This window comes from Dinoponera quadriceps, unplaced genomic scaffold (assembly GCF_001313825.1).
Source record: "Dinoponera quadriceps isolate SergipeBrazil2010 unplaced genomic scaffold, ASM131382v1 scaffold1308, whole genome shotgun sequence".
Classification (NCBI taxonomy): domain Eukaryota; kingdom Metazoa; phylum Arthropoda; class Insecta; order Hymenoptera; family Formicidae; genus Dinoponera; species Dinoponera quadriceps.
The window spans coordinates 2,493,947-2,511,748 of record NW_014555613.1 but is presented as its reverse complement, the minus strand read 5'-3'; the positions used below and the strand labels follow the sequence as shown (position 1 = coordinate 2,511,748).

At 54.5% G+C, this 17,802-nt stretch overlaps 1 protein-coding gene across 34 annotated transcripts in view; it reads left to right on the top strand.

Moving 5' to 3' along the window:
* LOC106744841 (microtubule-actin cross-linking factor 1) overlaps positions 1 to 17,802 on the top strand; it is a 114,285-nt gene that overhangs the window by 65,060 nt on the left and 31,423 nt on the right. For 32 of the 34 annotated variants that reach the window (XM_014619910.1, XM_014619907.1, XM_014619905.1 and 29 more), the window contains 2 exons: positions 5,690 to 5,805; positions 5,960 to 16,466. The exons of 1 other annotated variant lie outside the window; for it this stretch is intronic. In XM_014619910.1, the coding sequence (XP_014475396.1) occupies positions 5,690 to 5,805; positions 5,960 to 16,466 (10,623 nt within the window). Of the gene's footprint in view, positions 1 to 1,255; positions 1,386 to 5,689; positions 5,806 to 5,959; positions 16,467 to 17,802 lie in introns of those variants that run through there. One more of the 34 variants, XM_014619918.1, reaches the window with a different exon arrangement.

Below are 17,802 nucleotides of genomic sequence, written 5' to 3'. Positions count from 1 at the left end.
TCTCGCGCGCGGGATCGATAGGGCCGGCCCGACATGTCGGCGCAAACGAAAGGGCAGTGGCGCGTTTACACCTGTTGAGGCCCCCAGCGTGTCGCGGTTAATTATCAAATTTAATTATACATATATCGTGCACCAAAGCATACGGTTGTTCGAGTGAAAGGGACGTGGAAAAATGCGCACATTGGAGGAGAAAAGTACTATGTTCATGAAAATATTTGTTAGAGCATTGGAATCATTATTTTATTCGGATTGAATAAATTTTCGGCTCCTATTTAGCCGTTTGTTTTAGCGATTTATTCAGAGCAACTTTATTTTTTAATTTAAGTAAATTTTGCTTGAATGTAGCACTTTTTTTTCCTTTTCTGGTGGACGTACAACTAATTCTATCGATGCTGTCCCATTCCTTAGGTATAATAACATTAAACATTTCCAATTAGGCGCGTCATTTGTGAATATTTCCACATTATGATAGCTGTTTTTGAAAATCATTATCGATTCATTGAATTATCAACAATCATGATGCTCATTGATGCTTCTGATTGGAAATTTTCGATGTTACTCTGCCTAGGGAATGGGATAGCATTAATAGAGTCTGCTGTATATCAGATTCATGTATTCATCGCGTGTTCTCTCTTTTTTTTTTTTATTCTTTTTGTAGGCTCAGATTGACAATTCCGATTCACACGCTCAAGCACATTGTATTCATTGATGTGAAAAATAACATAGAAGAAGGATTACGTAACAGTTTTTTTTGCCGAGAGGAAGCGAGCATCTCCGGTCCATTCGGTCGCATCTCCGATGCCCGGCGCGCACATCATCCGACCGGCAGGAGAATTTCGCGATCCCTTTGATCCCGAAAATCAAACGGAAGCGTCACTTTATCACTTACGTCACGCGGGAATTAATAAATCTATCAAACTCGCCATTCCCCGCGAATCGAGGCGCGCGTGGCTTGCGTAACGCCGTAGAACAACCTTCGACACGCATGGAAGGCATCAAGGTCAATTTTTTTCCCCCCGAGCGGACGAACGCATTAATTTGCCAAAATCCTGAAGGCGCGTGTGTCCTAAGCGACGCGCGCCAAAGCGCCCACGTCTAAACGCGCTACTGAGACGCGTCGCGGCGCCGCCGCCGCCGCCGCGACCGCCGCCACTGCCACCTCCGCCACCGACACACCGTCGCTATTCGCATCTCCTGCCGATGCCGCGTCATCGAGAAAGACGAGCCGCCGCAGTGAGGGACCGTCGGTTGCGCCGCGATTCACTGTTCACCGAGTCGAACATGCTCGCCGGTCGCGCGACCGATTAAACCCGTCGACGTCGTCGTCGCGCTAGAAACGCGAAACCCAAGCGGCTCCGATGTGAGCGATCATGATCGTGCGAAAGGTACGAACGGCATACTGCGGATATATCGCGTGCTGCACGTTGCTCCGGGCCCGGTGACGCAGGTCTTGTCGCGCGAGTGAAATCGGACGTTTCGGACGTGTTAGTTGATTAATTAGCGACATTAGCCGTCACGAGAGGCGGACGATCGCGCTCGTCACCCCCCGTGAAACGCCCATTCAGGTGTCGAACGACTCGCGTCGGAGCGACACTCGTGAGAGAGAGCTGTCCCCGTTGACAGGGAGTGAGACGATCGGGGAAAACTACCGGCAGTGAACACTTCGAGTTTAATTTGTTATTCAGCAACTCGGCTTGATGTGCGCCTCTTATTCGTCGCTCGTAGAATGCCAAGGTCTCGGAGTCGCGGATGAACGTATGCCGAAACGGAGGGACACGACGCGCACGGAGAAGGATCCATTCAGAGGGACGGCAAATTCTAATGCTGTGTCTCGGCGAGGAAAAAAGTGTACAGGGTGTTTCTTAAGTACTGTCCAATATTTGATGAGCTGATATTCGTTTTATAAAGAGAAGTTCGCACGAGTAAATTTGCATTTCTTCGTGAAATGATCGCGAAAATCGACTCCTGAAGTATCGAACGGTACTTGAGGAACACCCTTTGTACTTATTATCCGGTAGGAGAGCTTTAGGATTCGCTGTCTCTCCCGAATGGTTCTTCTCCGTGCGTGGAATATTCTGCGCTCGTGGTTTTCAAGGAAAACGGCGTTTCCCCCGGCCCCGATATTTTTCCGAGGCTTGACGCATTACAGATTTATCGATCTCATTTTTCAACGTCTCTTATCTCGAGACAATATAGAGGGGATATCGCTCTTCAAGTCGCTCCGCGCGCGAATCTGTCGAACTTGTTTTCGGCGAAGGCTTAAAATCAATTTCTCACATGTGAATATCGTGCGACACTCGTCGCTAAACTTTCCGTGTGACTCAGTCGTCGCTGATTACTCTTATCGGTTCACCGTTGTGACGGTGCGACTCTGATTATGTCGATCCGGCGAGGTAAATTCTCTGTCGCACCGGTGGCTACTCACCGGTGCGCCTTATCGATAGAGCCGTCAGGAATCGATTTTTGCGACGGGGCTTTACGCTACGTCAGAATACAGACGTGTTAACGCCTTTGTACGTGACAAATTTTTATTAAATTTAGTTGTAACCGTAAGTCCGTAAAAAAACTGACCGATGACAAATTCTTCGACGGCAAGAAGAATAATCAAATGTAATCGATCAGTTTTCTTACGGATCTACGGTTACGACGAAAAATTTGCAATGTGCAAAGGCTTAGGGCTTTCGCGCGTGAATTGTCGTAATCATAAGACGTAAACTTAAACTGAGTAATCAATCAGGATATTGCTTTAGGTTTGTGTACTCTAGAAGTTGGAAATGACGGTGTAATTAGGATTTAGATCGAGTAACTAGAATTTCAACCAGTCGAATTCTAGTTATTTCTACTTACGATCAGATAGTCTGCTTCTTTCATCTGAATTGGCTGCATTAGTTAGAAATATACATGCACATTGAAGCATATGAAGCGTACGTATAAAATTCTTACGTTTCAGTGTACGTAAATTTCTTGAATTTAGTGCAGTCAGTTCAGCTTTAAAAAAAGGGCCAAAATTTACCGTCGAAAGTTCTATCTTCTAGAATATATAAATCTCTTAAATAACATCCTGATTGATTCTTCAGTCTAAATTTACGTCTTATGTTTATTTTTAAACCAATTTATGCGAAGAGCTTTTACTCGTCGCGATACATGTTGCATTGTCACCGTCCCAGGAGAGCTTCTCAACTTCCGTGTAGGAACGTGACCAGCCACGGCGGTTTCTTATTTTAACGCGTGCACGGACTGACCCAGAAGAAGAAGCCCCGGTCGATATACTCGAGCGACAATGTTTTTAAGATCGTGTATACACGGCTAAATCGCCAAACGCGCGTCACGTGTCTCGCATAATTTCAGCCACGACGGAATTGTCGGTCAACGAGATATGACCGCCGAAATATGTGCTGCGTGTACGTCGTCGCGAATGAGTTGAACGACTCATCGATCGCATGATGCATGCGCACGCATTACGCAACCGAAGCAAACAAAAAGATTGCATATTTCCTCGCTACCGTACGGCTAATCCTACAACAGACGATCGATACTGCCGGCCGAAGGTCAACATTAATCAGGTGCGACTCGTCCGATCGGCGGATTTACGACGCAGGTAACATCGGTCACGGATCTCCTCACGGACGTTATCGGTATTAATCACCGTCGTGGGTTTCGCGATTCGCGCGCGATCGTTTGTAATTCTCGCGCGCGCATCGATGAGATCGCGGGGGCATCGGCGTTCTGTCATTTTTTCGCGACGTCGGTGTTACCGCGCGAGCGAATTTCTTGAGGATATATTGCCCATAACTCAAAATGATAAAAGGAAAATCGCGAAGAAATAAATTGATCTACAATACGTCGCATTTAAAAGTGACACCAAAGGTTTGACGGTAATTCCGAGTCTGGATCAAAATTTATTGCGGTTTAAAGGAGATTGTAAGATGAAATACATTTGATAAGAATTCGGTGAAACCTTGCACTGCGTACATATTGAAATATTATCTAACTCGTTGTTCGTGTGCAATTGGGAAATTGACTATTCGAGAGCTAAGATATTTATAACTAAAGTCGGTACTTTTTATACGCGTTCAAATTAATATTTATTATTTAGATAATGAAGTAAATGCATAGGAACGTAATTTTGCTTGATAAATAAACGAATGATAGATAAATCGATAGATAAATTTACGAATGGCCTTCTTGATGCGCCATTGAAAATATGACACTAATGGGCAATGCATCCTTGAGGCTGCCGAACGTGAAAAACTTTTTAATCGTAAAGTAGTATGCAAATTTCCTAACTACACTCGGCTATTCTTCTTATAGTCCGAAAACAATTGAGCGTGCTTAGTCAATTTGCTCGCTACTTTACGGTTACGACTAAAATCTTTTCACGTGCAATAGCCTTTACGGGGACTCGGAGTCGTTTACGTGTCACCGCTCGAGTTTACAAATTGCCGACGGTGAAGAATGGAAGGTTAACACTGTCCCATATCCACGTGATGACATAAGCATCAAATGACGTAGCGTGTCCTGCTGCGGACACCTACGTCCTCGAGGCAAGGCCGCCATCGAGTCCGAAATTGCGCGTTTCGATGCCTGTTTCACGGCATTGGGTAATTAAAGGGGCTAGTTCTAGATACATCGGTTCGCGAGCGTGCAAACGAGTGAGAGGGAATTTTGCGTAAGAGTCGGTAACGTGCGTGCACGACGACGGTGCGTGGCTATATTTAAGAGTCCCGTCTCGGCTGAAAGATCTCGCGCGGCACGTGGTCCAATTATACGCCAGTCGTGTAAACTTATGCGCCGTCGTGGCTTGATTCATTTCAATCTACGCGAGAGGCTCGCGATTATATGCCGGACAATTATAGCGTGCGTCACGTGTAGACGTCAATCCGATTTAGGAATTAAAGATCGCCGTTGTCTGACCCAGATACACGCCGAGTTCCTAAGGACGACGGTGACATTTCGCGTTAGCTGTTAGTTTCGGCAAATAACAGCTTTCAGCGCGAGAAATACTTGACATTTATATCCGAAACTCGTGAGGAGTTGGTTACTGGAAATGGTTGTTGGTAATTCGCAGAGAAATAATCGCTAGTTCTGTCAGAATTTTTAATTTTACGTGATCTTTACGTTGGATAAAAATGGCTGCGTATTCACCAGAGAATTTGTGACCATATCGTGATTGTATGGCTGTCGGACACCCGTTGTATTAATGATTAAAATCGATTAAGTGGATCCTACATGGAAAATGATCGTGAAATCTATTAGAAGCTTTATCTTCCTGTGACCTTTTCGTTGGATAAAAAATACCTGCATATCGTATTGGTGTCGGACACTCGTATCGACGATTAAACTCGATTTGCATATTATTTAGAAAATGATCATTACGTCTATTAGAAGTTTTATCTTTCCGTGATTTTTTCATTGGGTAAAAAATGACTGCATGTCGTGACTATATTAATATCTTACACTCGTATTAACGATTGAATACGATTACTACATATCACCTGGCATTTGATTGTTAGATCTATTAGAAATTTTAATTTTCCGTGATCTTTTCAACGAATAAAAATGATTATACATTTATCAAAGAATCTGGGACTATATAGGTGTCGTATCGACGATTAAATGAAACTAACTACATATTACCTAGAACGCGACTGAATGCATCTGCTGCAAGCGGCGAAATGTCTACTTTCAGCGTGTTCTTCAAGAACAACGGCCACTGCGGACGTTCCGCACTGAGTTCAACATCTACGAGAGCACCACCAGCGAGGAGCGTTACACCTCCACAACCACACACTACACCCAGTCGCAGTGAGTATGCCTGAGACGCGTTTCCTTTCTTTTCACATTGTGAAAAATTAACGCGCGCTTGAGACAGCCGTACGCGCATATACGCGTGCGGCAAAATAAGCTGTACGATAAAAACAGGAACGCGACTCACGTCTCTCGACGGCCATTGCCGTAGATACACCTCCGAGCGACATGAGTCCACCGAGACGACATTCTCGAGCGAGACCTCGAAGCGAAGTTACAGCGGGGAGCAGGCGGCCGGCGGCGCGTATCGTCCAAACGGCGAGACGACGAGCCCCGCGAGCGCCGCTTCACCGGCCATCGGCACCGGGCCGAGCATCCTCAAGCGCTCGTACGACACCGAGACGACGAACAGCTCCTCCTCGAGCAGGAGGCAACAGCAGCAAGACTTCCCGTCCGCGGTGGTGGACGGCGGGTTTAGCAGTAGCGAGCTTAGAGATCTTAGGCGGGTACCGAGGGTGCCCGAGGACGGGGGCGGCGATGGTGCGGAGAACGTGATCGACGTTAGGGGTATCGTAGATCCGAGGAACGGCGAGATGTTGACCGTAGGCGAGGCGATCCGGCGGCGGATCCTCGACGTTAGGAACGGTAGGATAGTGGCGTCCAGCGACGACGGCAGGTCGTCGTCGAGCATGTCGATCGAGGAGGCGGCTCGCGCCGGTCTGGTCGACGCGGCGCTCGCCGATCGGCTGTTAGGTCCCTGCGGGGTGAACGACGAGGAGGGCGGCCGGCGGGTGCTGTCGCTTCTCGAGGCGATCCAGCGGGAGCTGTGCGACGCCGAGCGTGCCGACATCGCGGACCGAGTCAAGGTAACCACGACGACACGCCGTAACGACGAGCGTGCCGGTAGCACCGCCGACACCGCGGGGGTTAGCGTTGTCGATGCGATGAGGGAGGGCTTGTTGGACCCGGCGACCGGCGAGGTGGTCGTCGAGAACGGCGAGCGCATCTCGATCGAGGAGGCGTACACGCGCGGTTACCTTACCAAGGTAGACGTGACCGTCCGGGTGAGTCGTAACGCCGTCGCGCTGTCCGACGCGGTCGCGCAGGGTCTCGTGGACGACCGTTCCGGCCGGGTGACCGACCGCATCACCGGCGAGTCGTACCCGCTGGACGAGGCGGTCGACAGGGGCATCGTCGACGCGAGCGTCAAGGAGATCGTCGACACGCGCAACGACACCAAGCTCACCGTGACGGAGGCCCTGAGGTGCGGCATACTGAACGCCAAGAGCGGCCGGTACATGCACGGCTTGTCGCTGGAGAAGCTGCCGTTCAAGGAAGCGCGCCGTCGCCAGCTGATCGTCAAGCCGATGACGCTCAAGGACTGTTGCGACCTGGAGATCATCGACGACAAGGGCAGGATCGCCAGTCCGGCTCATCGCAGCAGGCTGACGATAGTCGAGGCCATATCCCGGGGAGTCTTGGACTCCGCCAACATCAGGTCCGTAGTCGACACTCGTACGGGCGAGATGGTCACGTTGGCCGATTCCTTGAACAGCGGCATCGTCAAGCAGCAAGGCACGTATCGCGACATGCGGAAGGACCTGGAGTATCCTATCCCCGAGGCCGTGGAGAAGGGCCTGATTACATCCGTGACCCAGAAAACCATCTTCGATATCGACGGATTCAAGGACCCGGTCTCCGGGGAGTACATCAGCCTGAACGCGGCTCTGCTGAAGGGCCTGATCAGCGCTAAGTCCGGCGGCACTTTCACCGTCGATCTGGCCACCGGCGAGACCGTGTCGCTGAGCGAGGCCGAGGAACGGGGATACATCAGGCCGGAGGTGTTGGAGATGCTGAGTCGCGGCATCGGTGTCACCGAGAACGGACGCGAGGTCAGCGTGTTGGAGGCCGTGCTGCTCGGGCTGCTCGACCCGAAGTCCGGTCAGCTGCTGGACCCGCGTAGCAAGAGGATAGTGCCGCTGGAGGAGGCCATCAAGCGCGGCCTCATCACGCCCGATGGCGCCGCCTTGCTCACCAGTCTGCTGAACATCGCCGTCACCACGCAGACCGTGACGAAGACCGTGAAGAAGTACGTGACGCTGATGGAGACCGGTGAGGTCAGCAGGGACTACAAGATCAGCTACGAGGAGGCTTTGAACAGCGGCTTCATCGACGAGAGCACGAGCGAGTTCCGAGATCCCGACACGGGCGCGACTATGAGCATCGAAGACGCCGTTGAGCGGAGCCTGCTCGGCGGCGACGTGCCTCGACACGTCGCGCACTCGTCACGCGCGACTTTCGAGAGCACTTTCGTGGCGGACGTCGGCGACGTGCTCGCCGACCGTAGAAGCGCATCACCGCCGAGGGCGATCGGAACGGTCACCACCATCATTACTAAAGAGATTACTCCGCGAGCGTCTTCTACGCCGACGAAGGAGTCCTCCGTCACGATGACGATTGCCCCGTCACCGAAGATCGCTCCGTCACCGACGATCGCTCCGTCACCGACGATCGCTCCGTCACCGACGATCGCCCCGTTATCGACGATCGTCCCGTCACCAACGATCGCCCCGTCACCAAAGATCGTCCTATCGCCAAAGATCGTCTCGTCGCCAAAGATCGTCCCGTCACCGACGATCGCCCCGTCAACGACGATCGCGCCGTCAACGACGATCGCCCCGTCAACGACGATCGTCCCGTCACCGACGATCGTCTCGTCAACGACGATCGCCCCGTCAACTACGATCGCTCCGTCACCGACGATCGCTCCGTCACCGACGATCGCTTCGTCACCGACGATCGTTCCGTCAACGACGATCGCTCCGTCAACGACGATCGCTCCGTCAACGACGATCGCTCCGTCACCGACGATCGCTCCGTCACCGACGATCGCTCCGTCACCGACGATCGCTCCGTCACCGACGATCGCTCCGTCACCGACGATCGCCCCGTTATCGACGATCGTCCCGTCACCAACGATCGCCCCGTCACCAAAGATCGTCCTATCGCCAAAGATCGTCTCGTCGCCAAAGATCGTCCCGTCACCGACGATCGCCCCGTCAACGACGATCGCGCCGTCAACGACGATCGCCCCGTCAACGACGATCGTCCCGTCACCGACGATCGTCTCGTCAACGACGATCGCCCCGTCAACTACGATCGCTCCGTCACCGACGATCGCTCCGTCACCGACGATCGCTTCGTCACCGACGATCGTTCCGTCAACGACGATCGCTCCGTCAACGACGATCGCTCCGTCAACGACGATCGCTCCGTCAACGACGATCGCTCCGTCACCGACGATCGCTCCGTCACCGACGATCGCTCCGTCACCGACGATCGCTCCGTCACCGACGATCGCTCCGTCACTGACGATCGTCCCGTCACCGGCGATCCCTTCATCCGCAAGGGATTCGACTGTATTCATTGACGCGAAGGACACGTCATCCACGAGAATCAGCGAGTCCACCAAATGGACGTCCGAGATCACGTCGAAGTCGAGCTCGTTCGAGGAGACGCACAAGGTGACTCGTGCTTCTAAATCTTCTGTATCCGATGAGAAGCCGATGGAAGACGAGAAGATTGTACCAGCTGAACCGGCCAGCCACATATCGGAAATCACGAGATTCGAGAAGGAACGCGCTTTCACCGACAAGAGAGTGTTCGAATTGCCTACGGACGGTTGGACGCTGTCCGAAGCTATCGATAGGAGACTCTTCGACCCCACCACAGGCCTCTTCATAATCCCTGGCACCGACAGATTGGTCTCCTTCGAGGAGTGCATCAAGCTTCAGATCATCAACCCGAATTCCGGATTCGTGATCGACCCTAACAACGGAAGGAAAGTATCCTTGGTACGCAGCCTGGAGAAGAACATCCTCGACTCGACGGGCCACTACAGTTTCCCGCAGAAGATCTCGATGAAGGAAGCGATCGCAGCCGGTTTGATTATGCTGGAAAGCGGGACAAGCCCGGACAGCGACAACACCAATCAACGACTCCTGCAGATTACCAGGGTGTCGGGCAAACCGGACATAGTGCAGCTGACGCGAGCCGACGATCCTTCGCAGCCGATGGAGATCAAGACGACCGACGAGATCTCGACGCCGGACCCCGTGCAGGTGACCCAGGGGGTGATCTACGACCCGGGGACCACTCTGGTGATCTCCACGAAGACCGGCAAGTCGATGAACCTCCTGACCGCCGTTTCCGAGGGCACGCTGTCACCCTCTGCCGTGGTCGTGAAGGATCCAACGACCGGGAAAGACATCGGCATGGCGGACGCCGTGAATCGCGGTATCCTCGACCTGAACACGCGCGAGTACAAGATCGACGACGGCCGGAAGATATCACTGCTGGACGCGACGAAGTTCGGAGTGGTGTCGGTCCTCGGCGGCCCGCTCGCCGCCGCAGCGGCCGCTGTGGAGGCCGTACAGAGAACGATGGTGAAAGACCCCGTGACCGGCAAGAAGATACCGAGAGAGGTCGCCATGGAGCGTGGCATCATCCCGAAGACAGACGTGAGCTCGCCAGTCGTCGAATTTGCACCTGGCCTACCTGACGAGCAAAATGAGGGAGCCGTTTCGCAGACTGCGGTGCAGGATGAACCCGAGGAGACGTCTCCGTCGAGAGAAGATGTGAAGAACGCGACATTCGGCGACTCGACGGCGTTCAGCAGCGACGCGCCGGACGGCGAGAGTCCGGGCACAAAGACGAGAGCGCGAGTGACGGTCGAGCCGAGGTACCAGGTGACGATCGGCAAGGCGAGGACCGTGTCGCAGAGTCCCGAGCGAGAGGCGAAGCCCATCGTCCTGCAGAAGATGCGGAAGAGAATAGTGAAGGTCGAGGAGGCGCTGCAGAGCGGCCTGATCGACGTGGAGACGGCGGACGCCTTCGCCAAGGAGATGTGCGACGAGAAGGGAGAGCCGATCACGCTCTCGGAGGCCATCCGCGACAATCGAATCGACGCCGGCCAAGGGCAGATCGTCGACCCTCAGCGGGGCGACGTGCTCAGCATCGAGCAGGCCATCGAGCGCGGAATCTTGGACCCGGAGAACGCGCACATACTGGTGCCGTTGGCGAAGAGCCTGTCAGTGCACAGCTTGTACCGGCAGGGCTTGTTGGAGCCGTCGGAAGGTAAAATCGTGCACCCGGAGACGGGAGCGCATCTCACCCTCAACGAGGCCATCGTGTGCGAGATAGTGGACCCCCTGTCGAATCTCATGTTCTCCGTGGACGGTCGTACGGAAACGCTGCAGTCCGCCATCGCGAACGACACTATCGACGCGGACAGGTCGCTGGTGAAGACCCAGTGCGGCAGTGTGAACTTGGTCAAGGCGATAGAGAACAAGGTGTTCCAGCTGAAGGAGCCAACAGGGTCCTCCGACATCCCGCCCGCCGGCATGACGTTCCCCGTTGCGCTGAAACGTGGCTTGATAGACACCAGCAAGAGAGAAGTGCGCCACCCGATCACCGGGGAACATCTACCGTTGGAGGACGCTATAAAAAAGGACTTCATCATGGCACTACCGTATCCGGTGGCTCCCGACAGCATCGAGATCACGAAGGCTCTGGAGTCGGGGCTGGTCGACCGGGACAACGCCGTATTCTTCCATCCTACCACGGGCACTCCCATTCCCATAGCCGAGGCCGTTGAATCCGGTCTGCTGATCATCAAGCCGCCGGCCGACGGCGGAAACGCGATAGCCGCCATCACCGAGACGATCACGTCGTACCACACCATCACGACCAAGACCGTCGAACTCTTGCCGGGCTACGCGCTAAAGAGCGCAATGGAGGTGCAGGATATCAACACCGGCGGTATCATCAGTATCGACGAGGCACGACGCAGAGGCATTATCAAGGACGAGTCGGAGAGCAAGCAGGAATTCACCACGAAGGACATCAAGATGTCCTTCGACCACGCAGTGGAGAAGGGATTCGTGGACATGGAGACTGGCACTTACACCGACCCCCGCACCGGCGCTACGATGCCCATCGCCAAGGCCGTCGAGGAGGGCATCCTCGACACCTCCTCCACCAAGAGCGAGTCGCCCAGGAAGTCGTCCAACGGCAGCATGACCGTGCTGGAGGCGGTCGAGCAGATCTACGACGAGAGGACGGGCACGTTCAAGGATCCCGAGACGAAGGAGTCTTACAACTTGACGGAAGCGATGAAGGTGGGTCTGATCGAGCCCGATTCCGTGCTCTATAACGTGAAGACCAAGGAGTCCGTCACCACGAAAGAGGCGGTGGAGAAGGGTCTGCTCGACCCTGACACCGGGAAGATGAGCACGATGCGCGATCAGAAGGATCGACCGATTAACATAGCGGAGGCCGCGAAACTGGGTCTCCTGGCGGTAGTCGCCGCGCCAGTACTCGCTGGGAAAACGGTGGTCGACGCGATCGCCGGTCATAAGTCCAAGGAGCCCAAGACGAGCGTACCCGCGATGGCGGAGCCATCCGTCGTTGCGAAGGAACCGAGCGGATCCACGGAGGTCTCCTCCACGCAGATCCGTGTCACCCAGAGGCCTCTTCGCGTTTCTCAGGAAGGCGAGAAACCGAGCATAGTGGAGAAGATGCGGGAACCAGCATCTTCAGCGACAGACACGGGAGCGACTGTCTCTCAGTCGCCTCTAAGAGAAGACGTACCCGTTTCCGTCGCTCGCAAAGACACACCAGCCAGCCAATTGCCTTCACCCGATAAGCAACGGGAACTCTTGGATGAGGTGGAGGCGAGCGACGACGATGGGATGAAGGATATCCCAGAAGAAGACGCTCCTAAACAAGTCTCAGTAGTCGTTACGAGGGACCTGTCGCCTCAGGTTCTCGCGGAGCTCGGCGTGTTCGATCCGGTGCGGGAGAAATTCCTGGACCCGGAGACGGGTATCGTCACCTCCTTCAACGACTTGGTGTTGAACCTCAGGGTCTTCGATCCCGACATGGTACTCGTCAAGGACCTGTCGTCGGATTCGTACGTGCGGCTGCGCGAGGCGATCGGCAGACCTCTCGTGGACCGCAACGTCGCTTATATGGTCGACCCGAAGACCGGCAAGAAGATACCGTTCTTCGAGGCGGTGCGTCTGGGATGGATCGTGCAGGAACCGGAAGACGACGCTCCGGAGGAGCGGTCTACGCAGGACTCGCTACCTTTGAGCCTGCAGGAGGCCATCGATGCTGGCATGTGCGACCCGATCACAGGGACGATTCTGGACCCCAACTCGGGAGAGGCTTTGACCATGAGCGAAGCTATCGACACGGGCGTCATCGACGCGGACGTGCTCGGCGTGAGGAATCCGATCACCGACGAAATCCTGCCGCTGTCCGAGGCCTTGGAGACCGGCGTCGTGGATCTCCGCAAAGGCGTCGTCGTCAATATAGAGACGAGGACGGAGATCGACATCACCGCCGCTTTCCTGCGAGGTCTGATCGTGCCTACTTCTCGCAAGCCGATCTCCCTGGAAGCCGTGATCAGGAGAGGCCTCTACGACGCCGACACGGGTAGAATACAGGATCCCTTGACGAAGCAGTCGATCGACGTCGAGGAGGGTGTTCGCAGAGGCGTCGTCGACGCCTTCATCACCGAAATCGAGGACACGAAGGCCGGATCGTCCGTTTCACTGGACGACGCATTGACGGTGAATCTGTTGAACCCTGACACGGGTCGCCTGCGCGACACGAAGGCGGGAGAGCTGTTACCTTTAGACGTGGCGCTTGACAGAGGTTTAATTATCACAACACCGTTCGTGCCTTCGCTGATCGACGCGATCATGCAAGAGTACTACTCGCCGAAGACCGGCCTCCTGTTGAATCCCATGACGGGCGAGGATCTGACGTTGAAGCAAGCGTTAGCCGTGGGTTACGTCAACGGCGCCACGACGGTAGTCAAGGACGATAGGAAGGATCAAGTGGTCCCCTTGGATGACGCGCAAGAGAGCAAATTGATTGATCCAGTGAGAGGGACGCTGACGTATCCGCATGCCATGTCGCTGGACGTCGCCTACGAGAAGGGATACATCTTGAGCACTGTGAAACCGTGGACGCTGCAGGAGGCTTTGGCACTTCAAGTTTACGACCCGAAATCCGGCACCTTCACCATCGACAGGAATAACTATACTCTAGAAGAGGCGATCGAGAGGGGCTTTATCAGCAAAGACGGCCCGTCGATCAAGGATCCGCGAAATAGCGACATAATATCGCTGGGCGACGCCATCAAGCACGGCTTCATCAACGCGAAGACCGGCACGGCCGTGGACCCGTGCACCAGCACGCCTCTCACGTTGACCGACGCGTTGGATCGTGGCTTCATAGTACCGGCGAAACGCAAGATATCGCTGCCGGAGGCCGTGTTCAAGGGCCTATACGACCCGAAAACCGGGCAGTTCACCGTGCCCGACACGCAGGAGAAGCTTCCTACCGATCGCGCGATCAAGATGGGCGTGATAGACGCCACGACCGCGATCGTGCGAGACCCTAATGGCGACGTGATGACGTTCAACAAGGCCATCAAGACGTCGATAGTCGACCCGAAAACCGGGACGGTCAGCCACGCGAGAGGACCTCCCGTGGACTTCCAGGAAGCGCTGGAGCGCGGCCTGCTGCTCGAAACCAGAAGACCGATGAGCTTCAGCGAGGCGATCTCGAAGGGTATTCTCGACGACAGAAGCAACAAGTTCCTGGACCCCCAAACAGGCACTTATTTAACTGTTCTAGAAGCCATTCAGAAGAATCTGATAGACGCCGACTCGGTCACCGTGAAGGACACGAGCTCCAACGTGTGGAAGACGATGACGCTGATGGAGGCGATACAGCTGGGTTACGTGGACGGCAACACCGGTTACCTCAAGGACCCCAACAAGGGCAGCAGGAACGTGTCACTGAGAGACGCCTTCGAATCCGGCCTGATCGTCGACAGTAGAGCCGCTGTGTCCTTGCAGCGCGCCATTCACCAAGGACTATACGACGACAACACCGGCAAGATCACCGACCCCAGCACGGGCAGGGCCGTGACGTTGCACGAGGCGATGCGGAAGTGCGTAATCAGCCCCACGTTACCGTGTTACTGGGACAAACGCGGCGAACGGCTGCTGTCGTTGGCCGAGACGTGCCGCGCCGGCGTGATAGACCGACGCAGCGGCATGTTCAAAGAACCCGGCGCCAGCTGCTCGGTCTCGTTGTCGGTCGCCTTGCAGCTCGGCCTGATCGTCGACATCGAGAGCATGGGCTTCGGTTTGTACGAGTCGATCCTGATGAGCATGTACGACGTCGGCACGGGTAAGTTCGTCCACCCGACCAGCAACCGGAAGCTGACGTTGGCCGAGGCGTGTCAGGTGGACCTGATCAATCCTCTGACGTCGATCGTCAAGTGCACCGGGTCGAACAGATACATGCCGCTGACGGAGGCGGTCACCGCCGGCATCGTCGATGACATCCGCGGCATGTACGTGATCCGCGAGCTCGACAAGACGATCGACCTGTTGGACGCCACGAGGAAGGGTTTCGTCGTCACGTCGAAGACACCGTTGTCGATCGAAGAGGCGGTGAGATGTCGCCTCTACCGCGGCGACAGCGGCAAGTTCGCGAACCCCGCCGCCAACGAGTACCACGACCTGCTTCAGGCGATCAACTGCGGCCTCATAGACCCCGACACCACCGCCTTGAAGGACGCGACCACCGGGCAGATCAAGTCGCTACCGGCTGGCATCGAGGACGGCACGGTCGACGTGCCTCGGGGCAGGATACTAGATCCCAAGACGACTCGCGCCTTCAACATCGACGTCGCGTTGGAGCGAGGCCTGCTGGTGACGATCGACAAGCCCTTGGCGCAACAGTCAGCCCAGAGGACGCCTCTGGAGGCCTCCAGGCCCGGCGACAGAAGCGTCCGGGAGTGCACGTTGGAGGAAGCGATCAACTACGAGCTGGTCGACCCGAACACGTCGGTCGTGCGAGACCCCAGAACCGGTCGATTCGTGACGACGGCGCGCGCGATAGCCGACGGCGTGGTGGAGCCCTCCGTCAGGGGCACGGTCGAGCTGATGAACGGCAACGGCAAGAAAGAGCCGCGTTTCGTGCGTTTCGGTGACGTCACCGTGTACGTCCGGGAACCCGTCGCCCTCGACGTCGCGATCGAGAAAGAGTATCTGTCCTTGGACTCGGGCAGGTTCACCGATCCGGTGACGGCCGAGCAATTGAGCCTGAAGGAGGCGGTCGGCCTCGGTATCGTGGACGCGGACTCGGCCTTGATCAAAGACTCGCAGAAGAGGAAGCTGGTGAAGTTGCCGGAGGCCTTCCGCAAGGGCATGATGGACGCGGAGAAGGGCAATGTGCTGGACACCGCCACGTCCAAGTTGTACAGCCTGTCGCGGGCGCTGCAGACCGGTCTGTTGATCACCCCGAAGAACGGCGTCTCGTTCATCGAGGCGCTGCAGTTCGGCCTCTACAATCCCACCACCGGCGGCTTTCACGACCCCTTCGTAGTCACTTCCGTGTTAGATCGCAGGCGCCTCACGCTGGCGGACGCGATCGACTCCGGCCTGATCGATCCGTCCACCACCGTGATCAGGGAGCCCTTCACGGGCGATATCGCGAGTCTCTTAGAGGCAGTGAGTAGCGGGAAGGTAGATCCCGTAGGTGGCAGGTTAGTCGAAGACACGGACGGCAAGAGTATCGACTTCGTCAAGGCCTTGGAGCGGGGTTATATACTCGCCGCAGAAGCCAGGGTAAGTAGGACCTCCAAACTCTGTCTTTTTGCGAAACTCGCGCGTCTCCCGCAACCAACCACCTGGACAGCTCTTCTTTGTCTTTCTCGTTCGTTTGAATTCTCTCTATTTTCCTTGTTTTTGGGTTTCTCTATCAGTTTCTCACCCGAGTTTACGTTGCTGCGCTGTTCTCCCCCCCACTCACGATATTCTCTCTAACAGCTTCCCGAAAGTTGGATGCGATTATCATATCATTTCACACATTCTGTCGAGCGAGTCGCCATCACGTTTATCTTGTCATGCGATTCTCTCTCGTCGTCATGAGCGTCATCTTGTTGCCTGATCTGACGTGAACCTTTTCTGCCTTCATCGATCGCGAGAAGAGACGTGGCTTGCCGAGATACACGGTCTCCGCATGGCCTCTAAATCTGAATCATTTTTTTTTTTTTTTTTTTTCGACTGGCATGGCATTTTTAATACGTTATTCCGTCCGAGGATCGAGAGATATGATACGCGTAATGTGCATGGGCAAGTGAAAGAATCGCTCTCTCGCTATGGTATATTGTCTCTTTCTCCTCCCGCCCCCCATCATCACTTCATCGAGTCGAATCACCCCCGTGCTTCCTTTTATCGGAATGCTCGCTTCCAACGGTTTGCCTGCCTCATCGTCAGACCGTCTTCTCATTGCCGCATCATCATGCTCGCTTTCGTGCTTTATATCTTCATTTAACGTGGGTTCAGTAAAGGTTCGAGCATCATCACGAAAAACGACACTAATCGGACGTAGCGTGTGTGCTCCCTCGAAGCGAGGGCGCGTCACCGTGACCGGCGGATCCGTCGGAAAAAAAACCCCAACATCGCATCATGTCTCCCCCCCCACCCACCACGCGGAATATCATTAATCCCGAGCCGTTTTGTCGCATCAACAACGCTAATCCCCCCCCCTTCTTTTAATAAATTAAGTAGCATTAATCTATAATTTTATTATTAATCTATAATTTTTTTCGATAACTCGCTTACGTTGTTTTCACCACGATGATACTTCTCGTCGTCTTTGTGTGATCGCTCAGTGTAATCTGAAAGTTGCATTTGTGTGACATGTCTCTCGCGGGGGAAGCCTCAGAAAAAGTGTAATAATCACTCGGTAAGCGGATCACGTACGTCGGATCAGTTACGATTGGATCCCAATCGAGAGAGAGAGAGAGAGAGAGAGAGAAACATTTACTCGCTGAGCATACTAATAGCGTAACCAAGACATGCATGTGCAAGAGAAAGAGGACTCGCAAATTGGCACTTTTTCCACTTTGTCATTTCCAAATTAACACACCCGCTCGAGAGAAAGAGAAAAGAAAGGGTC